The 27,368-nt window shown below is 42.6% G+C and overlaps 1 protein-coding gene across 1 annotated transcript in view; it reads right to left on the reverse strand.

Moving 5' to 3' along the window:
• The window catches only part of Kcnu1 (potassium calcium-activated channel subfamily U member 1), an 87,216-nt gene that overhangs the window by 1,936 nt on the left and 57,912 nt on the right, over positions 1-27,368 (reverse strand). The window contains 7 exon segments of the mRNA XM_055593350.1: positions 830-954; positions 3,171-3,365; positions 15,235-15,374; positions 16,715-16,792; positions 18,709-18,895; positions 23,514-23,738; positions 26,848-26,941. Of these exon segments, the coding sequence (XP_055449325.1) occupies positions 830-954; positions 3,171-3,365; positions 15,235-15,374; positions 16,715-16,792; positions 18,709-18,895; positions 23,514-23,738; positions 26,848-26,941 (1,044 nt within the window).

Below are 27,368 nucleotides of genomic sequence, written 5' to 3' on the forward strand. Positions count from 1 at the left end.
TCCTCCCTCTCCTCTCTGCACATCCCTCCTCCCTCTCCTCTCTGCACTGGCTACACACTAAAAAAAAATTAGTGCTAAGAACACTCCCCAAACACACACCTGCCTTACCTTACACTGTTCATTTATCCCTTTTCTCTTGTTAATACACTGCTCCTCCTTCTCTTGCTTCTTCCTCTCCTCCCCCTCTTTCTCCTCCTCCTCACTTGAGCCCACTACTTGAAGTAATTTTATTTGCCCTTTGCCTGGAATGGAACAACCTATTTCTACTCTTTCACTTTTTTCACCTCTCCATGTCCACGAACTGCTCGCACTCCTGTGGTAACAATCCTGGCTTAGAACTGCACAATAGTGTTGTTCTAGATTGTATCCTTTTTTCTTTCCCTTTAATCCAGATAGATATCTTCTCTCTTTCCCACAGCTAGCAGAATGATCTTTTAATAAAATTAAAGTGTACTGAACAAAGTACACTGATATTTCAGAATACAAACCACAAAGACTAGGGGGAGCGTTCATTAACATTTCTCAGTGAATCTAGCAGAAAATCAGGGTGTCTCCCTGATGTACCCAGTGGCTTCATGGATGGAGGGAAGTTATAACAGTTCTTATTTAAAGGCTACATTTTAGTTTTCAATAGGAATAGAATCTCCATTCTCCTTTCAAGGTCAGCGCTCATAGGGCCACACAGTTCCTGCTGTCTAGACCTAGCCTTCCTTATTATTACATCATTATCTATCCTCCCGCATTCTGTTCTGGAGCTCTGGACTTGGCTTTCACAGAGAGAAAGTGGCCTCGGTTCTCACATTTAAAAGGTGGCTAGCAGTTTTCAAACCATCATACTCCCCTTTTGTGTTCTGGGTTGTGCTCCTCTTCATCTATCATACGGTATAAGCCAACACACAGGATCCCATAAGTATCCAATGAGCCACAGAACAGTTGGCCAAAGGTTTTTCTTGGCTGGGAAGAGAACAGAGTAACAGGTGTTTGCTAAGCACTTTAACCAAACAGTTGCAAGAACTTACCTGAGTTTTTGTTGCTGGCCCTTGAGTTGTAGACATCTGGAAGGCCTGATGGCCATTCGTCTGCCTGGGGTAGCAGGGGAAGGTGGGAGGTTACTGAAGTTTATGGTTAGTTTGGAACCCTTATCCTTTTATCCTCCTGGTTTTCTCCAGAGCATTTGGGGGGCAGAAAGTGACATGTACTCCTGCACATTCATCTACTCTTGCTTTTCTGACCACAATTAAGAATTAATAATGAGCAGCAGGTCCAGAACTTCAGTTTTAGAGGTGAACTGCTGGTAATCTCAAGCATTCTTGCTCTAAAGTTATGGTCAGCAAGGTCACAGTTCAAAGGCAGTGGCAGGTAGGCGTTAAAATTATTTTAATAAAATTGTGTTTGTTTCTCAGTTTCTTTCTTAACTTGGCTATCACCCAAATAATCAAGTCTCTAATACAGAATTTATTTATCAAGACTTACAGCACAGTCTTGAGCAGTTATTACTCTATATTTAACCTTCTCTGGCAGTCTGGCTCCCTCTCAGTATAAATCCCTGAGACACTTGCACATTCTGGCTTTCTCTGCCAGATGGCTCCTGGACCTTTGCTCCTGGCTGAATCCCTTACTTTGTCTCTAACTCCTCCTCTGGAGGACAGGGAGTCCAGCCCTATTCTCTCCCCTGCTCAGCCACTGGCTGTAAGCTGCTTTATTGGCACAACAGGGGACAATTGGGGAGCAGTGTTTACACAACATTGAGACAGGAGATTCTCAGAACAAGGACTGCAACCAGATATGAGGAGTACAAAAGTCAGCATTTGAATTACACAATAACCTTACAGGTTATCTGCATCCAGAAAGACAAGGTAAACAGCTGCTCAGTTCTGTGATTCCTTAGGAAAGGTCAGATTTAGGACAGCAATGCACAACAATCTGCTGTTGCCCCAGAGACCAACAGGAGGTGTTGCAGCAGCTCCCCAGGCTTAGTACTTGCTCGTCAACTGCCAGGGAGAATCCAGGACCGCCTAAATGGCAATGGTATCTGCACCTGGAATTTCCAGGCACCAAACACAGGCCACGCTCATTTTGACACTGTGTGTCAAAACATGTGCAGCACAGAGGTCTAAAGAGCAACACTCCTTTGAAGTGGCCTCTGCTGGTATCCACTGAATCTATAAAACATGTCTCCTTGTTCACGTACACCCTGACTGTAACACTGGATGGGTGGATATAGTGGCAATCAAAACTAAAAGAAAAGCAGAGCACTGAGAAGTAGAACTCCTTGTGACCAGGCTGCACTCTGCTTTGGTTCCTGGATGCAGAAATGACCCACTGCAAGTTGTCCAACTTGTTATCTTGTTGTAGTCCACCCTTGACAAGCTCCCTGGGCTAAGAAAGTCTTAGCATAGTCTATCGAACCAGAGACCTTCTTTGACTCAGTCACAACGTTCTGCCTGATTACAGCTAGCCTGACCAGAATTCTTCAGCATTTTGGGTACTGAGGTGATAGTGAGAACACGGACCACACTCCTTGGCTGGAGCCCCCGCTACTACACGGTCGAAACTGTGCTGGCCTCGGGCGAGCCTCAGTTTCCTGGTCTGCTAAATGAATTAGTCACTTAACTCATGCTGTCATTGAATGAAACCCAAAAGATTACAATCAATTCGGAGGGGATCTAGGACTTCTGGGAAGGCTGAGGTCATGGGGAGTACGTGTGACAACAGCCTTACAGCTGCATTGTCTCATGACAAGGTGAAAGGGCAAGAAAGGCCATGCATGAGAAAGAAGGGAGGAGGTCAAGCCCGCCCTTCTACTGAAAACCTGTTCCTGCTCCTGACATCTAGTCCATCCCATCAACTAATCATCTTTTAATGGGCTCACCCTTCAACATGTTTGCATGGGGCGCTGAGTTTCCAGGACAGGATCTCTAGGGGACACATTCAGACATAGCGTTGGGCCTTTCTGATGTGGCCTGCAGATTCAGCTGGAGGGTAGCACAAACGATGAAAATGTACTGTGTACAGCCACTCTGAAGTTGTAACACTGTATTGTATTAAATATTTACCAATCATTATTTCTGTGTTGTAAGTCAGTTATAAAACCAAGCAACCTAGACTGTTTTCAGGAACTCGGAGTGTTAAGGAAATAGGAAAATGCATTATGGTAAGAGTAGACTCACCTTGATGTCTGACAGAATAGTTTGCTCTAAAGAGAGAAGTCCCAGCTTACACCGCGTCCTTGCAGACTGGATTGGGGCACAACCGTCCTGAGTCTCACAGTATCTGTTCTTAACTAAATACTGTTCCATCTGAGAGCTTATGCCTCCTGTCACTAGCATCTGAAGTAATTCCAGGACATGGTAATTGTAGAAGGCCTGGAAAGCAAGGGTAAGCCATGTGTGAAATCAGAAGGGCCAACCCATGAATGGCAGAGGTGCTGGGACATGAAGATTTAGTGAGCACAACCGTTTCAGGTCGGCTGGATGGTGCAGAACATTGCTTTTCATTGTCACTATCAAAATCAAGTGCAAGTTGGCAGTTCGGGTAGCGAGCCAGGTTAGTCACAGCAAGGAGAACAAAACAGTGAGGCAGGGCTTGTTCCCAAGGAGCAGACACTGGAAAGTGAGCAATAACGCTGACAACCCTGAGCTCTCTCCCTCTGTTACGACCAGAGCAGTGTATCAAGCCACCAATGTGCATTTTGTAAATGTATATATACCTAATGAGACAGAATTTTTCCTTAACGTCGCACTGACATTGCTGTCAACTATACTTGAGGTCTCTTGGATGTGAATCTACTTACATGCCTTTGAATAATGACCTACTTAAAGCCACGCAGTGATGTCATGCATGAACACATAGAGTTGCCATAGTTCTTTTCAGTATCCTAACAGCTACAGGTGTCAGATAAGAAGAGTTTTAGAATCCTTGCTGTTTTTGTCACTCTTCTGTTGCTGTGAAGAGACACCATGACCAAGGCAATGCTTGTGAAAGAAAGTGTTTAGTGTGGACCTGCCTACAGTTTCAGAGATTACGTCATCATCATGGCTGGAGGATAGTGGCACACAGGCAGATATGGGGCAGAGAAGTAGTGAGAGCTCTACATCTGGTCCGTAGGCCAGGATGAGAGATAGAGATGTTGGGCCTGGTGTGGGCTTTTGAAAACCCAAAGCCCACCCCCCAGTGACATACTTCCTTTAGCAAGGCTACACCTACTAATCCTTTTAATCCTTTCAAATAGCACCGCTCCCTGATGACTAAACATTCAAATATGTGAGCCTGAAAGGGCCATTCTTATTCAAACCAGACACCTGACATCCAGATAAAACCAAAAGAGGAAATGGGGACAAGTTCTCACTCTGAAACAAGCTTGAGTCAATACATTCTGAGGTGTCTTCATAAACTCCCTTCTCCAGAATTACTGCCACAATCTTTCTTACATGGTAGGTTTTCTTTATTAATTACACTTTATTCACTTTGTATCCCCCCTGTGGTTCTCTCCCTCCTCCCATCCCAATCCCTCCCTTCCTCCACCTTCTACATGCATGCCCTTCCCCAAGTCCACTGATAGGGAGGACTTCTTTTCCTTCTTTCTGATCCTAGTCAATTAGGTCTCATCAGGAGTGGCTGCAGTGTCTTCTTCTATGGCCTGGTAATGCTGCTTCCCCCTCAGGGGGAGGTAATTAAAGAGCAGGCCAATAAGTTCATGTCAGAGACAGTCCCTGTTCCTATTACAATGGAACCCACTTGGATACTGAACTGCCAAGGGCTACATCTGTGCAGGGGTCTTAGGTTATCTCCATGCATAGTCCTTGGTTGGAGTATCAGTCTCAGGAAAGACCCCTGTGCTCAGATTTTTTTGGTTCTGTTGCTTTCCTTGTGGAGTTCCTGTCCTCTCCAGATCTTACTGTTTCCCACTTCTTTCATAAGCTTCCCTGCACTCTGCCGCAAGGTTGCCCATAAGTCTCAGCATCTGCTTTGATAGTCTGCAGGGCAGAGCTTTTCAGAGGTCCTCTGTGTCAGATTCCTGACTTGTTCCCTCTTTTCTCCTTCTTCTGATGTCCAGCCTCTTTGCCTTTCTGGATAGGAATTGAGCATTTTAGCAAGAGTCCTCCCTCTTGATTAGTTTCTTTAGGTGTACAGATTTTAGTAGGCTTATTCTATATTACATGTCTATATGAGTGAGTATATACCATGTGTATCTTTCTGCTTCTGGGATAGCTCACTCCAGATAATCTTTTCCAGATTCCACCATTTGCCTGCAAATTTCATGATTTCCTTGTTTTTTATTGCTGAGTAATATTCCATTGTGTAGATATACCACAATTTGTGCATCTATTCCTCCACTGAGAAGCATCTGGGCTGTTTTCAGCTTCTGGCTATTACAAATAAGTCTGCTACAAACATGGTTGAGCAAATGTCCTTATTGTGTACTTGAGAATCTTTTGGATATATGCCTAGGAGTCTGAGAAAGCGCCAGATTGCTTTCCAGAGTAGTTGTACAAGTTTACATTCCCACCAGCAGTGGAGGAGGGTTCCCCTTTCTCCACAACCTCTCCAGCATGTGTTGTCTCTTGAGTTTTTGATCTTAGCCATTCTGATGGGTATAAGGTGAAATCTTAGGGTTGTTTTGATTTGCATTTCCCTGATGGCTAATGAGGTTGAGCATTTCTTTAAGTGTTTCTTTGCCATTCGATATTCCTCTGCAGAGAATTCTCTGTTTAGCTCTGTACCCCATTTTTTAATTGGATTACTTGATTTTTTGCTGTTTAACTTCTTTAGTTCTTTATATATACTGGATATTAGCCCTCTGTCAGATATAGGGTTGGTGAAGATCCTTTCCCAATCTGTAGGCTGTCGTTTTGTTCTGAGGACAGTGTCTTTTGCTTTACAGAAGCTTTTCAGTTTCGTGAGGTCCCATTTATTGATTGTTGCTCTTAGAGCCTGTGCTGTTGGTGTTCTGTTCAGGAAGTTGTCTCCTGTGCCAATGAGTTCAAGGCTCTTCCCCACTTTTTCTCCTAAGTGGTTTAGTGTGTCTGGTTATGTTGAGGTCTTTGATCTACTTGGACTTCAGTTTTGTGCAGGTTGATAAGTATGGATCTATTTGCATTTTTCTACATGTAGACTTCCAGTTAGACCAGCACAATTTGTTGAAGATGCTGTCTTTTTCCCATTGAATGGATTTGGCATCTTTGTCAAAAATCAGGTGTCCATAAGTGTGTGGATTTATGTCAGGGTCTTCTGTTTGGTTCCATTGATCCACCATTCTGTTTCTATGCCAGTACCATGCAGTTTTTAATATTGTTGCTCTATAGTGCAGCTTGAGATCAGGGATGGAGATACCTCCTGAAGATCTTTTATTGTAGAGAATTGTTTTAGCAATTCTGGGTTTCTTGTTGTTCCATATGAAGGTGAGAATTTTTCTTTCCAGGTCTGTAAAGAATTGTGTTGGTAATTTGATGGGAATTGCATTGAATCTGTAGATTGCTTTTGGTAAGATGGCCATTTTTACTATATTAATCCTGCCAAGCCATGAGCATGGGAGATCTTTCCATCTTCTGATATCTTCTTCTAATTCTTTCTTCAGAGACTGGAAATTGTTTTCATACAAGTCTTTGACTTGCTTGGTTAGGTTCACACCAAGGTACTTTATGTCATTTGTGGCTATTGTGAAGGGTGTTGTTTCCTTAATTTCTTTCTTAGCCCTTTTGTCTTTTGTATACAGGAAGGCTATTGATTTTCTTAAGACAATTAAATAGTATCTCAGAGTTTTATTCATTATTTATTTTTGAAGTTGACAAAACAAAGTAATGGGTTTCATGATGGTATCTGCGTGTGTTTGTGTCTTTATATTTTCCTCCCCTCCCCACTGTTCTCCCCCATCCAATTGCTTTCCTTTATCGCCCTAGTTGGTCTCTACTTTTCTATTGCACATTCTACTGCTCTGCATATTCCCCACCTCCTTTAAATAGCACACACGAATGCATATATAAAACTTTAGATTCTGCATGTGAAGGAAACATGGTATTTGTTTTTCTGCATTTGCCTTATTCCACTTAACATAATGATTTGTGGGTGCATATTTTCCTGTAAATCTCATGACTTCTTCTTTATGGCTGTGGAAAATTCCATTGTGCTTATGTACCACATTTTATGTGTTTCCATGTTGATGGGTTTTTGGCTGGTTTTGTTTCTCATCTGTTGTGAACAGCACAGCTATAAATACAGATGTCTAAGTCTTTCTGTAGTATGTTGGCTTGGAGCCCTTTGAATATATGCCTAGGAGTTAGATCACATAATAGTTCTTATTTAACTTTTTACTTACAAATTCCATTTTTAGAAGAAAGTCAATTTAAAAAATATTTACTTTTTTTAGAATGTCAATTCTGTTTATCAGTTCCTTAATTTGCATAATCTTTGGATACGGGAATTTATGTGATATTTTATTTTGCAAGGGTTTTGTTTGTTTATTTTTTGAGACAGGGTTTCTCTGTGTATCCCTGGTTGTCCTAGAACTCCAGTCTGTAGACCATCCTGGCCTTGAACTCACAGAGATCTACCTGTCTCTGCTTCCTGAGGCAAGTTTTTTAAAAGAATAATAAAGCTCATTAAAAGTTTTTTTCTGTGCGCATGTATGTGCACAAGGTGCATGCACACATTTGGGTGATGGTCCGTGTGGAGGCAGGGTCTCTGTCCCTGGATCTTGCATTACTTCGGCTAGGTTAGCAGCCAGCAAAACCTAGTAACTCTCCTGCCTCCATCACCATCTGGTGTGCACAGGTCCACACTCGGCCTGTCATTTGGTGCTGAAATCTAAACTCTGCACCCTGTTATTGTACAGCGAGCACTCATAACCACTGGGTCATCTTTCAGCCAAAGTTTTAGATTTTCACAGTGTCTATAGAAATTTACCTTCCCAGCAGCTGTGACTAAGGTCCACAGTACCCTACACCCTGGCCAGCCTTTGTTGTTGTTTGTTTTGATGGCCATTCTGCCCTGCATGAGACAGAATCTCAGTGCAGTTTAATCTTCATCTCACTGGTGGCTGAGGATTTTTTTTAGAACTGATGGACATGCTCTCCATTGTTCTGTTTTATTTTATTTTTTGCTTCCCACATTTCTATCTTTTTTTTTTCAAAATTTCCATTTTCTTACTAAACTTTCTTTCATCTGGCTGACTTTTAGTCCATCCTTTTGACCCTCTTGTCCAGTCCGCTGGCTTTGTTCGCAATACTGCTTCCCCCTCGAGGGCCCAGGGTCGGATTCATCTGATATGTGTGTCCTCGTTCCAGTCACTGACCTTTTCACCAGAAAAGTCTTGCGTCCTCATGTGGAATTTCACTAGTTTCAATGTCTTTGAGTCCAGCTGATGAATTCTGATACTGTGGAGGCCTCATCTCTCCTGTGGTTATGTTGCGCTTTTGTGCATCTTTTGGTTCCCATGCCTTTCCTGTTCACGTGGCTCTTCGCACTGAACAGCCTAGCTTCGAAAGCTCAGCTCCAGCACACAGCAGCAAAAAGGGAACAAAGTGCTGTAGCAGCTATATCGTCAAGTCATACAAGGTAGAAACACACGCTTGAGTCATTTATAGCCTAACAGTATGTTATCAATGACCACAGATCTGACAAGAGCAAAACGGCCGTAGAATGTGCTATGAAGTTAAACATTATCTCGGGCAAGTGCAGGAATGGTAAATGAAGCAGAAGAAAAGTCACAGTAAATAGACAAAAGCAGAAAAAAGGAGAGTGAAAAATAGTGGCACGAAGGAGTGAACAAGAAAAAAACATGAGATTGGAGAAAGATGGAAAGTCAAATTAAAAAAAAAATTCCAGTAGTGAAAAAGTTAAAAAAAAAAAAAAAACCTAGCTAAATGTAAGAAGGAGAATAAAAAGTAGAAACAGGGTGCATTAAAAGATAAGAAGGTGATGTCAAGATACCTCTAAACGTAGATAAGGTGAAGAAACATGGAGGCCGTATTTGCCCCCAAATAGAAATATGTGTAAACAAAACTAGAAAAGTCTACAAAGCAAAAATATAAATAGTTGAAAACTAGAACCATAGAAATCCTGTTAACCACGTGGGAAAACAAACACTCATGGGAAGGGAAAAGATGAGGTGCTGCAGTAGCTTCTTTCTGGGCCCTGGAAACCTGGAGACTTCCATGCATGGGGAGGTCAGTAGACATGTGAACTGTCTCTTGGTCTGGGCTGCACAAGGTCCATCTTATCTGTCTTCTGAGTGACCCATTTGCTTCTTGGTTGATCAGTGGCCTCTGCTGGCCACACCCAGCTTTGCATTTTGTGTGTTGGCAAGTTTCTTATTCTCCTGAAACTTCTCAGATTATATATCTGGGTAGCTGCTTTAGCTAGCAGTTTCTCCCAAGTGTGCTGAGAATGTAGGAAGGAGCCAACAGGCACTGGTATAGGTCCAGGCAGGGGAACTGCCCCTGTACCTTCAAGGGACAAAGATGTATCGCGTACACCCTTGGGCTCTACAGCACAGGACAAACACATGGCTTCAGAACTTGATCCACCTGCTGACATCATGCTGATAACTATCAAAAGTCCAGGGCAATTCTCAGCGCTGGAGATCTATTCCCAGCCCTAACTGTGGCTATAATGCTTTGTGGCAAAGGGAGGAATGAGCATAGCCAAGAGGCTGCAGAAAGAAAAAGAAGACACAATTACCCAAACACAAACTATACCTAAGAAGGCCAACAGCCCCAAACCAACAAAGTAACAGCAACCAATACTAATATTTTAAAATCTTAATGGCCTCAACTCCCAGTCAAAAGACACAGGCTAGTTGAATAAATTAAGAAAAAACCCTATCATTTTATTGTCTATGAGCATCTCATCTAATCTTCAAGGATAGGCATCACCTTAGAGTCTAAGGATGGAAAAAGTACTCTAAGCAACTGGACCAGAATACAAGCAAACATAAATATCCTCATATCTGAAAAAAAAGAAACTTCAAATCAAAACCAGTCAGAAGAAATAAAGAAAGTCACCTTATCCAAGTCAAGGGGAAAAATTAGGAGGGCATTATAATCCTAAACACAGACGCATCAAACTCTGGCAGACCCAATTTCACAAAAAGTATACTATTGTATTATATAAAAACTGAAGCTGGGAATGGTGGCACGTGCCTTTAATCCCAGCACTCAATTCTTGGACAGAAGGCCAAAACAAATAGAACCGCAACAGGAAAAAAAAAAAAAAGTACAGACAAATATCCCTGATGAACAGATACAAAAATTCTCAAAATACTTAAAAAACTAAATGCAGACATAAACAGATCATCTATACAATCTGTCCCAGAGATGGAGGGTTGTTTCAACATTCCTAAGTCAATAGATATGATAAAACATAAATGAACCCAAAGACAAAAATCACATGATAATTTCAATAGTTGCAGAATATGATTCAAGAAAACGTTGAACTTTGAAACATTCAACATGCCTTATGACAAAAAAAAAAAAAAAAAAAAAAGATATCCTAGGGAAGAGGATTTTAACTGGGAAAGGAGGGTAAAACAGAGAAAAGAGGGAAGGAGAGATAAGTAATACTAAGAATATTTGAAGAAGCCAGAGAGGAATATACTAAAAGCTCAAAGTTTAAGTGGAATTATGCCACACAGGGTGATAATACTCCCCCACTATCATAGCTAACAAAACCCCCAGTGCCCAGAATGGAAACTTCTCTTGGAGTGGTTGGAGGCTCAGGAGTTTCTCAAAATAATGTAGGCTATGCCTGCTTTGCTTGCCTCCCACAAGTTGAAGGTTAGAACCTATTGCCAAAGAAACCATACATTCCAGACTCAGGATGAGGAGGTAACAAGCAAGAACTGGCCTAGACGCCTCCTCCCCAAGGACGAGCTCTTGAGGTATCCAAAGGTGCTGTACAAGCCGCAAGGGAGGAAAGCAGTAGATGGTCTGACTTAGCTGTGAGGCCTGCAAACCACACCTCTGGCCTCCACGGGCTCCAACACTCAGGTGCATATATCCATGCACAGACATATACACATAACTAAAAGTAATGTGATAAGCCTTAAAAAAAAAAAAAAAGAATTTGTGAGGCCAAGTTGCCTAGAAGACTGCCTGAGGAAGCTGGGCATGTACACTATAGAGGAGGAGAGCCGGGGGCATCAGCAATGTCTGTCAAGGACACATGCTGGAGTGAATGGCAGCCACAGGGCACGTTGATACCACCTGGACTTTACTGGAAGGAATAAGATGTTGTCTTCCTCCAGCAATCTGGCTGAGAAGTCACATGTGAATGGGGAAATAAAATGGCGCTTAGAAAGAACCTTTATTACTGTACCACCTCGATGATGGCAAATAGTTTTCTCTCTCTGAGGTTATTCACAGGCCAGAGATGGACTTGAGTACCCCAGCACCTACCTTGGGTGACTTACAAGCACCTGTGACTCTAGCTCCAGGGGATCTGGCACCTGCTTCTGATATCTGTGGGTATCTGCACTCATGTGCACAACTCTCACCTCAATATTTAGACATAATATTTTTTAAAATATAGTGTAATTTGGGTCTGGAGACATGGCTTGGCTGTTAGGAGTACTTGCTGCTTTTGCAGAGAACATAGATTCAGTTCCTAGCACTCACATCTGGCAGCTGATAAACACCTGTAATTCCAATTCCAGGGGGGATCCAGTGCCCTCTTCTGGTCTCCAGGAGCACTGGACACATATGGTGTACATACAAGCAGGCATACACATACACAAAGAGATAAGAATAAAAAAAATTTGAAAAGGTAAATGGTACCAGGAAGAGAGGAGTCAATGGAACTGGAGGCTTGGGGAAAAGGCCTTCAGAGCCTTGGCTGTTTCTTTTTCCATGTGGATGAGGTGATTAGAAGCCATAGCACTAGGAGGCTGGCAAGTCTAGTGGGAAGGAGAAAAGAGAATACAGCACTCTCTCTGATTATTTTCAAGGGTTTGGTTCAGCTCATCATATCACTGTGTTGCAGTGTGTTCATGTCGCTGTGCCACACATACTGAGATTTAATAGCTGGGACAGAAGGCACTGGGTGAGTGTTTAGCGGTTCAGGATCCGAACTAGCCTCCTTGGAATAAGGGTGCCTTCCACTGATGCTCCATTGCTACCCAGGCTCTTACCCATTTAACCAAGACACAGTCCTAAGTTGAATGTGTAGTACTAAGGTATCTTAGTGGTTAGGTGCCAGCCAGCCTTACTTTTGAATTCATGTGAGAAACACTTCTAAAGGACACACCTTTGTAGCCTTGTCTCTTTCCCATCTTCTGAGGTTTTATGTAGCTTATTTTCCTCCCCAGGAAGATGTCGACATCTTCCACTGACAAAAACCCACTTGTCCAATAAACAAAGACATGTTGGGAGGATGTGGCACTCAGACTGTACATGACCAAGCTCAAGTTTACACAGGGAGTGACAGGAGGCATCACCAAGTCATAGTGCCAACATCTAGTTCAAGACTATATGAAAATGTGTTTCTAGGATGGCTTATAGTATGTGTTATTTTATTTATTTTTCTTTTCCTCATTTATTTACTTATTTATTTCTGTTTTGTTTTTCAAGACAGAGTTTCTCTGTGTAGCCTTGGCTGTCCTAGAACTCACTCTGTAGATCAGGCTGGCCTCAAACTCACAGAGATCTTCCTGCCTCTGCCTCCCTGAGTGCTGGGATTAAAGGTGTGTGTACCACCAACACCCAGCCTGTTATTTTTTAATTTCTACAATTCCAGCTCTTTTTCCATCTATCCTTCCAGCTATGTTACAACATATCCCTCAAAAAGCGTACACGGAACACTTAATTCACCATGCAGTGGTGTTAAGTGGTGGGACATTTATGCCTCATTAGTTCTGAGTGTAGAACACCCATGAACAGGTCAATCCATCGTCTAATTAGAGTGTGGCTTACCACAAGGATAGATTCTTGATTGAAAAGGATGTTTGTCCCCTCACTCCTTTGTCTCTTCTTTACAGTGAAAACCACAGCAGGAAGCTCCTGCATGACATTCCAAGTGATGCCAGCACTGCCCTTGGGCTTCGGAGCCTCCAGACTCTGAGCCAAGTACAGTCTGTTGTTTACAAATTACTCAGCCACACACATTTCGCTATAACAATATGAAAATGCACTAAGACACTGTTCTTTTGACAACTAAATAGAACTTTTGGCTTTTTTCCTGTGTGTGTGTGGCCTAGCAGACAGTGATTTACATCTCAATGTTTAGGCTGTCCACAGCCTAAGAGAATCTGAAGAGAACAGAGAGCTGCACCCCCTCTACAATGTCTCTCTCCAACAGGTCAAGCTCATCAACGGTCACCTTCTGCCTCTTATGCCAGTTTAACGGTTAGAAGGCTGACTGACACATTGGTGGCATCCAGTTACAAAGCTACCAAGGCTTACCTCAGAAAAGTAACCTGAATTGATTCCCTTCAATGCAAACGTGTGCAGCTTGGCCGGGGGTTAATGTTGCTTACCCTTCAGGATGGCCTGTCGGCTCATCTAATAGTACCAAGGTGATGGTGTTTATCTGAGAGCTCGATGGGGTCTTTGTGATGTTTCCTGTGGTAAGGGGAGTAGAGCCATGTAATCTCCTCAGGACTAAAGAGCATGGAGGCCATGAAGAGACTTGTACATAAATCAGCCATGCTATCCTGAGCGTGCAAACTGCCTTTGAGGCAGTTTGAGGCAACCACACACTTCAGGAATAACACCTGATTCTCCACGTGGAATTACAGAAAGCAGAGTGTTTCCCTAACTTTCCTCAGAGCCTTGTGCATTTAAGATCTGTATATTGATGCTTGGTCTTTTTGTAACCGTCTCTTGAACTATCCTAGAGGGAGGAATCTGTGAGGTGATGGATTGTGTGATTTCCTTTCAGGAGTTCGTACATTCATTCATTCACAAATGGCTGCACATAGACTCTCTGGGACTAAGACAAGTTCAAATTCCTCAGATACCCTGGGTAAGCTCTTACCTTACTCTTGCATAGAACATTCTTCCACAGGGCTCTGAGCAGCATCCATTCTCCTCCAGATAATGACTTGCCATGTGTCATTATCTGTCATCCCCTTCCCTGGTCATAATGAAAACCCTTTTCCTGAAGTCCCATATTTCCTATCTCCCCTGACCTTTGCCCTTGTATACATTTTTTCTATGTTACTAGTCACCCATGTTTAAGCCAGTTACTGCTGTATCCTTGCACAGTGCACAGAACAATGTGGATGTTCAATTGCTATTTCAGAGTGGACTCTGTTTGGGTTGGTCAGGTACTATGTATTCTAATGCTAATAACTGGCCCCCAAGATCTGGTTACTCTGGTTACACCCCAGACAAGCACATTCTCACATACAACAAGTGATGCTGTGTAACTTTGCCTCCCAATTATTCCTGATTGGTTAATAATGTTGCTGACAGCCTGAGCTGGGCAGAAAAGAGGTAGGCGGGGCTTGGGAAATCATGAGCGAGAGAAAAGAGAAGATGCAGCAAGAGGAGAGGATGCAAGAAAGAAGGAAGTAACCATGGGACGGAATGAACCATGAGCATGTGGCCATGAGTACAGACTGATGTAGCGATCCAGCCCAGACAGGATAACTTATTGGCAAGTAACTTAGGATATGTAGCTGGGAGATAGTAAAATAGCTTAGAGGGTAGATATCTGCCCAGCTCTAGCGCCTTAAAGCTTATAAAATAAATTACAGTCTCTCTGTGAATTATTTGGGAACTAGCCGGGGTAGAGAAGTCTTTAAGAGTCTTAATGTATTTTATATAACATGACTCTATCTATGGGGATCCCTATAATGCATGCCAGGCATCTGGTTACTGCCATAGACTTACTGAGCCATCACCAGGTGCTTAAAATGGAGCCCAAGAGAGGGGCAATGCAAAGGAAGACTTGACTTAGATCTGAACAAACCTCATGCTCCTATCCAAGGCCAAACCTTTTCCCTTGAAAGTCCTGTGTCTCCTTATATGAGCTACTAGGATGATCTATAGAGCTCTGTCACTAAGAGGCCTAGTCTGCCCAGATGAATGTGAAGATCCAAGTTCAGTACCCATGTCCCCAGGCATCTAGGATCTCTGCACCAGGACTGAAAGATTATAATCTTGAAAGTGTGAAAACATTAAAAAAATGAAAAGCTTGCAGAGTTGCCTTTTTAGAAAATTAAAACGAGATTAGAACTGTGAGCTGCAGCCTCTCCAGGAGGGCTTGCTCTGGGGTCTCTGGCTCATCTGCACCTACCGTAGCCAGGAGAGAATCCAAGAAGTTTCCTGAAAAGACGGTGCCCGTGGAGAAGGCAGTGCTGAGATGTAAGCTAGTTCCTTTGACTTTCCCATCCAGTCCACCGATCTGCTCAATAAAGTGGATGTTGGAGGGATTCTCTGCAAGGCAACAAGATGGAAAGGCAGGGACAGCACACATGGGAAATGAGAGATTGCTGTCTATACTCTTAAACCCTATTCTCTCTGGCACAGCAAACCTCTGTGGGGGAGAGGGCCCCATGTCACTGTGGAGTGACATAAAGACATAGCTCCGTCAGTAAATGGCTTACCACACAGCAGAAAGAGTTGTCTGAATCTATGTTTAAAAAGCTACGAGACTAAAAAAAAAAGATGCCTCGGCAGTTAAGGGCACTTGGCTGCTCTTCCAGAGGACTTAGGATCATTTCCCAGCATCCACATGGTGGCTCACAATTGTCTGAAACTCCAGTTCCAGGGGATCCCACGTTTCCTTTTGGCCTCTGTGAGCACCAGGGAGTCACATGATATACAGGCATTCACACAAAACACCCATAAACATCAATTAAAATATAATTAAAAATTAAAACAGAGAGGCTGGGTTGGTGGTCCATGCTTATAGTCTCAGTGCTGGGATAAAGAGGCAGATGGACCCTGGAGCACTACCAGCCACATTAGTTCACTTGGTGAGCTCCAGGCCAATGACAAACCCTGTCTCAAAAAATAAAGTGGGGTCTGGAGAGAAGGCTCAGTGGGTAAAAGTACTTGCTTCCAGGCTTGATTACCAGAGTTTGATCCCTGGGACACATGTGGTTAGAGGGGAAAACCGACTGTCCACGTCCTCTAACTTATACATACACACACCATAAAACTTTGTCTTAATTCTGCTAGGTCATTTAAACCATTGACCTCAAAATTCCTCTCCATTCTCCCTTAGGTTGCATATTTTATACCAAAACTAGACCTGTAGCACCCCCATTTCACCCTGACCCTTTCCAGCAAAGAGGAGCAAAGAGGGGATGGTCTGGAAGACGTTTTGTTAGCTAATGTGATGGTGGGTGTCTGTTTCCAGAAGGTCTTTAACTGAATAAATCCTGTGGTCCCTGCTAAGTGGCTAGACACACCTCATCTCCTGCCCACCAACTTAATTAACCATTTCTTCTCACTATACATGTAATGTATTATATCTTGGAAGTTAGAGATGGTTAAAAGGGAAGAAACAATTAAGATACACATTAAACTTGTGGCCATCTAAGCTTCAAGGTGGTTGCAATAGACTGACAGGCATAGGTTTAGAGGTTTAGAACAAGCTTCAATGCATGATGTCTCTAGTTGAGTAGAAGGCCAACAGAGCATCCAAACAGCCCCATAAGGTCTCTGGAGCCCATTTTTGTTCTGTAGCCCCTGCCTGCAGATTCTAGAAAGAACCTGAGGCATCAACTAGAAGTCTCTCCCTTGAACAGTCAGCTTGAAATACAACTTACTTAGTTCAGTGAGAATGGGGATCTGCTGGCAACTTCCTTTTGTACTTTTTTTATGAAAGCATTTTGCATTCTTTTCTTCTACAAAGAACAAAGAGACAACAAGTGCAAATAAACAGCTCATAAAAGTTGGTCAGATATACAGTAACACAATGTGATCCAATGCAAAGTTACTTTCTGGTCCAAATCCCAAATTCATTTCTGCATTTAGCAAAATTGTCCCTTGATAGCTACAGAAATTGGAGTCCCCATAAATACCAATCCTTGGATGCTCAAGACCTTTCTCTGAAAATACCATAGTTACTTGCATATCACCAACGGGCATTCTCCCAAGGACCTCACATTACCTCAGAGGGCCTATGATACCTAATATAGTGTAAATATCTATAATACTAAGGTTTGAAGAACAACAATGTAAGGTCTGTAAATGCTTAGATGGTTGATATAGATGTATTTTCCCCTGAATACATTCTGTCTGTGGTTGGCTTGAATCAATAGATGAAGAACCTTTGGTACAGAGAGTTGAATGTATATTTGGTCTCCTCTCTTTTGGGGAGGGATGGTGTGGTGTGGTGTCTCTGAGAAGCAAGGTGTTTGAGTGCTATCACAGCCACGTTAACATTCTCAGAGAACTTTTAGAAGACTGCTGATGGGCTGGTGCTGCTGTTTCGTGAGTGCTTCTAGAGACCCTGCAATAGGCTCCTAGCTCTGTGTTATCTGTCGCCTCAAGAGCCTCTGATGTATATTGCTCATGTCTTCTTTCCACTCTTCAGAGCCTAGTGGCACCCCACTCTGAGAACCCTGTCTCTGCCTGGAATGCCTTGGGATTCTGTAAAGAATAGTCTTTGATGTGGGGAGGGTAGCAAGCAGAGTCCTGCGAGATAAACTTAATTATCATCTATGTTCAAATGATTTAGTTCGCTGCCTAGGTTTGCTAACTGTTGCCCCTGCAGTGTGATGGGGTAGCAATCAGGGCATCACTGGCGACCCTTCAAGCTTCCCATGTACGTGTCCAGGAGGCCTGGTGCTCATATGGCTCCTTTGGATGCCCTTACGGAGTCCTCACTTCTGTTCACCTAAGCCCAACATCCTGGAATGAGTCTGTATTTTACAGTGAAGTTGGCTTCCTATGTGAGATTAGCGGAACGTCAGGATGTGGAAGATCTCCTGACTCTATCAAAGGCTCACCAGATGCAAGGGACAAACTTGCTCAATCTCAGAACTACTGACCTTTATCACGTGGGGCTGCCCTGTGTACTGAAACCTACCAACTACACTGGCAAGGTCTCTCCAGTTATGACAACCAAACTGTCCAACCATCAATTAGTCCATTATGCGCCAACCTCTGGCTCTGGACAGAGACCTAATACATCACAGAAAATCAGTATCTTTTCCCAGAATTAGTAAAAGATGGATAATCACTGGCTATAAAAACAAGACAAAACAAAACAACATTTGGCTGAGCTTGGTGGGCACACTTTTAACCTAGTCTTACATAGTAAGACACTGTCTCAAAAAAATTTAGAATCAATTTTTAGTATCTTTCTGACCTATAAAGGAAGTTAAGGCTTTAAAACAATAACTGAATAGCATCCGTAAGAGTCAATGAGAATTGATTAGTAATATCTCTTGTTGCAATAATACAGTAGTTCCTATGCTTTCCAATATTAGCAAATTTTTTTCAATAATGAATAAAATTATTTTTTAATAATAGCAAAAATAATGTCTCTTACATTTCAGTATATTTTCCCCTTAAAATAAAAAAAAAAAAAAACAGTTTATATGAATTCCACCTGGAAGATGGATACAGGTTTTCATTTGACTTAGAATTCCAGAGGAAATAACTGGATTATTCCTACCATAGTATTGTAAGAGTCAGAAAATCTGAGACATCTGTCCTAATCCTTCTCCCTCCTCACAACTCAAGTATTTGTGGACAGGTTAATTATCTTTTTTTATCCCACCCTCCCTAGGCTCTTCCTCTCAGGAGTTCTGACCTGGCACTGAAGGCACTGAGGTATGGCATCTGATCCTCAGGGACTGGATGTTGAGGGTGGCCATGATAGTCTCAGTGTCCACTAGGAACTGGCTGCTCAGTGGCTTGGACGGGGTGGCTAAGATAGCGCACATGGAACACTGTTCTATGTTGACTGCATGCAGGTCTCCAGTAGAGAGTGCAGATCCCTAAGGAGAGAATTCCACATGGTGAAGGGGTTGTCACATGGGTATCGTGATTCATGGTGGTGGGTTTTTTTTTTGGGGGGGGTGATGCAGTTTTTAGTTAAAGCCTCTACTGGCTTGACTAAAACTTAGTTATCAGTTGTCTGAGACATTGTCCTGATCAATAGTTAATATCTTACTATGAACAGACAGACCCCTCTATAGAGATAATATCTTGTGTATTGTATGGATGCATTGTCTGTCAATTTAAAAACCTACGTCCTATAGGAAAGGGTAGAATAGAAAAAGGGACATCCAGCAGTATTCTGGGATAGAGCAGGCAGGCATAATTCCCCAGGGAATATGTGAGAAGGACAGATACATGGTATCTGAGCAGAGGTAACCAGCCATGTGGCAGAATGTAGATTAGAATAAATGGGTTATTTTAAGTTCTGAGCTGGTCAGAGAAGAGCCTAGCTATATGGCCTAGGTACTTGTAAATAAATATATTTTGAGTCTTATGAGTCATTATTCCAGGAGTTTCAGGCTGGGAGGAAAAACACATGCCCTACTACACCCCTCTCAGAAGACAACTTTGGATGAGATGAAGGGGAGTGGGGGGGGAGCTAAAACCCATTTTAGTAATAGGGGTGATGGCACAGGTCTTTTAACACAGCACTCAGGAGGCAGTGACAGGCAGGTCTCTAATTTCGAGGCCAAATGGTCTACAGAGTTAGTTCCAGGACAACCAGGGATACACAGAGAAACCTTATCTCAACAAACAAAAATCCATTTGACAACTCAAGTACGAGAAAAGAAAGCAAAAGGTGACATGATGAGAAAAAGTTAAAGGAGAAGACATCATGGAGCTAAAAGTGAATTCTATATCTCCCACTCTTGCAAGTAGCCCTCCTCACTCCTCTTTTCCAAACAGCTATCAGTGCAGCCCCATATTTAGTTGCCTGGAGGCTTGTCTTAGCATTTCTATTGCTGTGATGAAACACCATGACCAAAAGCAACTTGTGGAGGAAAGGGTTATCTTTAGTTCAGCTTATAGTAACACATCACAGTCCATCACAAAAGGAGGCCAAGGTAGGAACTCAAGCAGGGCAGAAACCCAGAAGCAAGAAACCATGGAGGAATGTGTTGTGGATGTAAACATGTTTTTGTTTTGATCCTAGGTGTGTAGGATATGGTACTGATTCAGATTGTCCACAGCAGCAAATTGTTTGCCTCATGTAGGCTTTGAGAGGCTCCTTATCAGCAGCAGATTGTTTAATTCTGAGGACTCTGGAGAGTGAATAAATGCCAGAGCCTAGGAAGTGAGGGAGGGCTCAAAGAAAGAAAGCTGCTGGTGCTTTCCCCCTGCTGCTCCTGGTTGCTGTTGATGAAGTTTGCCAAGAAGAAGTTGGAGATATCCTGAAATGAAGATTGGACTTGCCCCCAAGGAACCCAACAACCCTAACCAGCAGGAAATAGTCTAATAGAACTATGTCCCCTCTCCCCACTAACCTCCTTTTTGTCCTACCTGGTACTAGGGTATTAGAAGGGATTGGGTGGAGAAGGGGCCAGGAGTGTAAGAAGCATAAATAAAATAGTTTAAAAAGTATGCCAACAGGAATGATTCCTACTACTTTACTCTTCAAGGTTTGCTCAGTCTGCTTTCTTACAGCACCAAAGACCCCAGCCCAGAGATGGTTCCCCCCACATCAAAACAACAACCAAGAAAATGTACCACAGGCTTTCCCACAAGCCAATCTTCTGGGAGCATTTTCTCAACTGATGTTCCTTCTTCCCAAATGACTCTAGCTTGTGATAAGCTGACAAAGCACTAGCCAGCACAATTGACCACCCATCAATTTGACACAGTTCGTCACTTGCTAATCCATGAACTTTCCTTTCTTGTTCAACCCCACAAACTCATACATCACAACATAAAACAAATACTTTTTTTAAAGTTCCACAGTCTCTAAAAATTCAGTCTCTCTAAAACAGTCATAGTCTCTGTCAATGTTCAAAGCCTCCCCAAAATATCCAGTCTTTCTAAACTCTCCAATGTCTCTTAATCATGAGATCCTATAAAATAAAAAAATAAGTTAAATACTTTCTTACTCCAGGAAGAATCAGGTCAGAGTCCGAATCAAAGTGGAGTAAAACAAACCCCAACAGTATCTAGTTCAGTCTCAGAATTCTGGGGTCCAATCCCAATCTAGGCTCCAAGGGGCCTATAGAATACATAGCTTATGTAACAGGCTCAGACCAGCTCCACTCCACAGCTGCTGCTGTCCTTGGTGGTTGTCTCAGGTGGTAGAATTTCCAACGTGGGTTCTCCTCCTCCTGCCACTGGGCCATAGTTCTGCCAATATCCCCTCCTAGGCTCTCTTCAGGGGCGCTAACCCTGCTACACGGTGCCAAGCCTCAACTTCTCTCTATGACCCCTTCAGTCCTGAGACTTCTACTTCAGCTGAGGCTGCACCTTCACCAGTGGCCTCTCCTGGCCTCTCACAATGACAAGCCTCAGCTGCTCCCCATGACTCCTCCATGCCTCCAAACCGATACCATGAAGAAGAATTTTACATATTACCAAGTTCAATTGCTAGCATAAGGTGGAGCCTTGGTAAGTGATTAGCCTGAGAAAATGCCCCCAAATTTATGATCCTCAGTGATTCTGCTCTCTTCTTAATCAACACTTATTTCTCAGTTCCAGCAAACCAGGGTCAATTGACCCAGTAAAGCAGACATTTACCTTAGTGGTTCTGGACTCTTCTTAACCACAGCCAATTCTTCAACCTCATCTACCTTAAAGCTCAAAATATTGAACAGCACTGATGGAGTCTTTAATGGACTCTCCAAATTCCTTCTGAAACTCTACAAGCCTTTGTGTTTTTTTCTTTTTTTCCTTTTCTTTCTTTTTTTCCTTTTCTTTCTTTCTTTCTTTCTTTCTTTCTTTCTTTCTTTCTTTCTTTCTTTCTTTCTTTCTTTCTTTCTTTCTGTTTGTTTTTGGCTTTTGGTTTTTCAAGACAGGGTTTCTCTGTGTAACCTTGGCTGTCCTAGACTCACTTTGAAGACCAGGCTGGCCTCGAACTCACAGAGATCTGCCTGCCTCTGCCTCCTGGAGTGCTGTGATTACAGGCCTGGCCCAACTAAGCCTTCATTTTCTACGCTGCTCTCAGCATTATCCTCGAAGTTCAAACAATGTTCATTAAGCTCTAAACACTCAATGGCTCTCTAGCCCAAAGTTCCAAGGTCCTTCCTCAATCCTCTCCAAATCAGGTCTGTCACAGAAACACCCTGTGATGGCATCTAACACTGAGCATTCACAACACTAGCTAAAGCTGGAGACCTCTAGGCCCCTTCTCTCCTGTCATGTAGAAGCAGACAGGAACAGGGAACTTTATGGTGGCTTTTTTTAAAACAGAAAATCCAATACACTTTTTTCGAGAATCAACATTTCTCACATATTGCCAGTATTATTTCACCAAAAATTCAAATGCTTTGGTGCATTTTGCAGTGTATATAGTGGGCTTTTTATCCAGAGAAATAATGGCATAGCTTGGGATAGAAATCTATGAAAATTAGAGACAAATAAAATATCATCTAGAATACTACATGCGTGCACGCACACACACAGAGTCTTCCCCCTTAGCCCATCCTTCTGCTTCTGTAACAGAGTGCCACAGACTGAGTAATTTATAAAGAAGAGAAATTCAGTTCTCATAATTCTGCAGTCTAGGAAATCCACGATTGAAGGACCAGTCTTATGAAGGCCTTTCTGCTGCATCTTAGTGTGGCAGGGGAGGGGGTACATGACACACACAGGACAAAGCATGAGGCCAACTTCCCATTACATCAGGAACTCGCTCCCTGAGCAGCTAGCCCCATTCTCGTGGTCACAGCATTAACACATTCATGGGAAGAGTCCTCATGCCTGATCACTTCCTTTAGGTCCCACCTCTCAGCACAGTCACAATGGCAAAATGGCATCCCAACCACAGGTCCATTTCAACAGGTAGACCCGGCCCCTCCTCTCCATATCCTCCCTGTGAGGGCCCACATGAAGCTGTGTTCCATTAAGATGTGACCAGAAAAGATGAGAAAGCTAGAGCCCAAAGGCCCAGGCAGCACCAGCTCAGATTTAACCAATAAAGGAGAAGCAGACTCAAAAACATGGAAAAATTCTAATTTGTACACAGTCCATAAAACATGGTGGTCTGAACCAAGGTCAGGAGCTGTAACGTCTAGTTTTAAATCCCACTCTTGAGGGCTGTAGTGGTGTAGCCTGTAATGCTAGCACTCTGGGAGGCAGAGGCAGGTGGATCTCTGTGAGTTCAAGGCCAGCCTGGTCTGCCAAACGGGTCCAAGACAGCCCAAGGCTACACAGAGAAACCCTCTCTTGAAAAAAAAAATACCACTCTTTCCACTCAGCTGCTCTGTGATCTTGGATAAGCTATCTATTTGGAAACCTACTGTTCCTACACAAAAGGTTCAGTGTATTTATACACTACCCCACAAGATTATTTAGAAGACTAAATGAAGCAATATAGATAAACTGGTCTTTGTCACACAATAGATGCTATATAACTATAAACTATATATATCACTATAATATAGCTTATCATCATTATCCTCACGTGTTTCTTACAGGCATGATGTATATCTTGGGAAAGTTGTGGAGAAATCGCCATTCTCTCTGTAAATACTCCAGAGCCCCGATAAACACAATGTCTTTCAGCTCATGCCGGGTGTAGTTGCTTGCTCTCAGGGGCATCACAAAGTTCCTAAGCCCCACCAGGGCAGACTGGGCATCTCCAAACACGCATGCTACAATGTGGTTCTGAAACTCGTGTTTCACCTTTTCGCCTTTTTTCTAAGGAGACACACGCCAGAGTCAGGCAAGAGTTCCACGGTAGCCCCACCTCTTTCTTACGCTGAGTCTCTAGAAGCATCCAGAGCAGCACTTTTATAGCCCAATAGACTGTTTCAACTGCTCACACAAAATGGCGCAGTTATGGCACATATATATGTGTGTATGTAACACATACCATATAATATAGTATGATTAAATAAAAAATGGAGGCTTACAAGTACCATTGCTAAACTTATCTTTTCAAGAGAGTCCTGAAAATTACATTGTTGTACATTGTGTTGTAGTATCCAGCGGATTCTCATACAGTTTTGGAACCAGTGAAATTTTCTTTTCATGTATCAAGAATGGTTGACTATTAGCAAGTTCATATGATTACATGTGACACACTGAACTGACTTGTGAAATTGCTTACCAAGTTGAGGGAATTCATTGTGAAGTTAAAACCACTGGATGTTTTCAGGATCAGAGTTCAGAGCCACCTTGGGTTGCTCGTAACTGCCTGTAACTCCAGATCCAGGGAATCTGATGCCCTCTTCTTCTGATGCCCATGGCTGCCATGGGTACCCACACACATAGAGTACATGCATGCTCTGTCTGTCTGTCTGTCTGTTTCTCACACACACAAATAAATCTTATTTTAAAACTCCATTTGATCCCAAACATTTAATATATTTCATGCTATTATCAGCAGTCAAGCTCTCTATATCTCTAAATGGGAAACAAAAGGACGTGTAAGAAACACATTAGATAGAATTTTTCCCATATTCACAGACACACATAAGAACAATAAAGGTACTGAAAACTATAATTTCTTTCAGAGAACCGGCATCTCTCGCAGCAGTGAGAGTGACAGAGAGCTGGTGATGGTGCAATAGCAGGCTCCATGTTGTATTCTGACTTTGTCTTAGCTGTGTAAATAAGTGAACTATTTTAAGTTTTATAGCCTTCAATTTCTTTTTTGTTTTGTTTTCTGTTATGTTTTTCTTTAGTTGTTTTTTTTTGTTTGTTTGTTTGTTTGTTTGAGACAGGGTTTCTTTGTGTAGCCTTGGCTGTCCTGGACTCTTTTTTTGTAGACCTGGCTGGCCTCACAGAGATCCGCCTGCCTCTGCCTCCCAGAGTGCTGGGATTACAGGCATGCAACACCACACCCAATTCATGACCTTCAGTTTCTTTATGTTTAAATGTTCAAAATCTTTTCTGTGGAAAATGAATAATATTGAAAGTAGAGTGCTATTCAACAAGTGTTAATCAATTTTCATTTTTCTTGAGCTCCTAGACTGTGTTTTTATTTGGTTGTTTGGGGATGGTTTATTAGTATTTTGTTTATTTAAAATATTTATAAACTTATTTTATTACTTTATGTGTACGGGTATATTGGCTGCATAATGTGACTTATACCCACAGAGGCCAGGACAGGGTAGTAGATCCTTCGGACAGTTGTGAGACACCAGACTTGTGCTAGGAATCCAACTTGTGTCCTCTGGAGGAGCAGCCAGTGTCCTTAACTGCTAAGCTACCTTTCTAAACTCTGTGTGTGTGCAGAGACAGGATCTTGGGGTGTAGCCTTGGCTGGCCTATAACTCAATATATAAACCAAGCTGGCCTCCAACTCACAAAGACCCATCTAACTTCAACTCCTAAGTGCTGGGGGCAAAGATGTACCCTCCCACACACTGCCCAATGCTCAGAAAATTTTAAAGGAGGACCCTTAGATGCTGATAAAGGCCACGTCAAATATATTTGAATTGGCACATGCTGGGGACACTCTCTTTCTGCAGGGATTGCTTTCTGAGTGATATAAAACTACTTTTCTGTATAGCTGCCTAGAGAGTGATACAAATGCTAACTAAATCATTAAATGATTGTTTAATCTAATTAGTTTTAACTCGAATAATGAAGCCTCTGAGAAAATCTCATGCAGCATGCCTGAAGTCTAGCAGTTGCTTTTTTGAGAAGAACTGAACAATTACGATCCATGGCAGACTGGATCTAGGAGATGTTGAGGTCTGCTCTTTTTGCATAACTAATATTTTATTCTATAACTGGTATTTTAAGAGTGGTACAAAGACTTGTTTGCATGCTTAAGAAATATGATCTAATAAAACTCCTTTCTCCCACCAAACTCCTTGCATCACTTCAGTGTGTTACTCTGGGTCTAGCTTCTCAGCTTTCCTAAAGACAGGCTTCCCGCTGAAAACACACTAGGCTTCTGGTCAGCAGATATTTACCTAGCATAGAGAGAAGTGCTGAAACAGTGCTTTGGCAGCTGGACATGTCTTCCAGCTGATATGACAGCTCTAAGGAATTAATGATTCTGAGCAAATGAGTGGTCATGTTTTACAAATACTGGAACGTATTCTGTCAGGAGACTGGCATTGAACCATAGAGGCAGGGTATATGAGGAAAGGTATGTGTACTAAAATGCTTTTGAAAAGCAGAAAAATAGTTATAATTGTGTTCTTTTTCTAAAGATTTATTTACTTATTGCATATACAATGTTTTGCCTGCATGTGTGCCTACAAAACAGAAGAGGGCACCAGATTTCATTATAGACAGTTGTGAGCCACCATGTGGTTTCTGGAAATTGAAGTCAGGACCTCTGGAATATCAGCAAGTGCTCTTAACCTCTGAATCATCTCTCCAGCCCCAGTTATAATTATTGAATAGTCCTAGATGGGGAGAAAATCTTCTGCTTGAGAGCAGAGAGAGGGACAAAACTACAATGTCTACAAGGCTGGGAGTCAGGGGAGGCAGCATTTAACAGTCACATTTCTTTTAGTTAATGTGTTGGGTTGTACATATGTAAATATGTTTATCTGGCACCTTTAGATTTGCTAGGTTCTAAGAAAGCATTGTTGGAAAGTTATTTCAGATTCAATGGTCAAGAAGGACCTCATAGGTGAAGTGACCAGCATTTTAAATTCCAGCACGCTACCCGAAGTTTTCCCGATGTGCCACATGGCTCATGGTCGGTGATGTGTGGGGCTATTGTATCCTTCTGTCAGATCCTTGGTTTACAAAAAAGCTGGGTGCTTCCTGTGATTTACACATCATCCTTCACCCTCCAAACCACTTCTGTCACTGGAACTCTTAAGGTGCAGTCACCTACCAGAATCACCTTGTCCAAGGGCGTCGAATTACACCAGTGAAACATACCACTGCTGTCTAGCATGTCAAAATCATCTGCTTCAATTGTTACGTTCCTGAGCAGAGAGAATGGAGAGTCAGTCAGGAAACTAGTGTAGCAAACTGAGTGTTAGTATTCTGGGTTACCTAGCAACTTATGATGTCATCATGTGTTGCTGGCCAGGTGGCCACACCTGAAAGGTGTGATTACCTTGCCCCTTAAAGGGACATTCTGACACATGGTCTCTTACATTTGCTTCTCTCTCTCTCTCTCTCTCTCTCTCTCTCTCTATCAGGGCGCCCCCTCCCCCTTTTTTCTCTCTCTCCACATCATGTCCTGTTCCCCCCTTTCCTCCATACCCACCTAATAAACCTCTTGCATAGAAGATCGGTTGACAGCCTCATCTTTTTTTAATAATCTAACATTGGTGTGTTGGCCGGGAATCGAACCCATGCTTGGAAGGCAGCTATGCTCACCACTATACCACCAACGCTAACTAACAT

The sequence above is a fragment of the Psammomys obesus genome, unplaced genomic scaffold, assembly GCF_907164565.1.
Source record: "Psammomys obesus unplaced genomic scaffold, mPsaObe1.curated_primary_1811, whole genome shotgun sequence".
Taxonomy (NCBI): domain Eukaryota; kingdom Metazoa; phylum Chordata; class Mammalia; order Rodentia; family Muridae; genus Psammomys; species Psammomys obesus.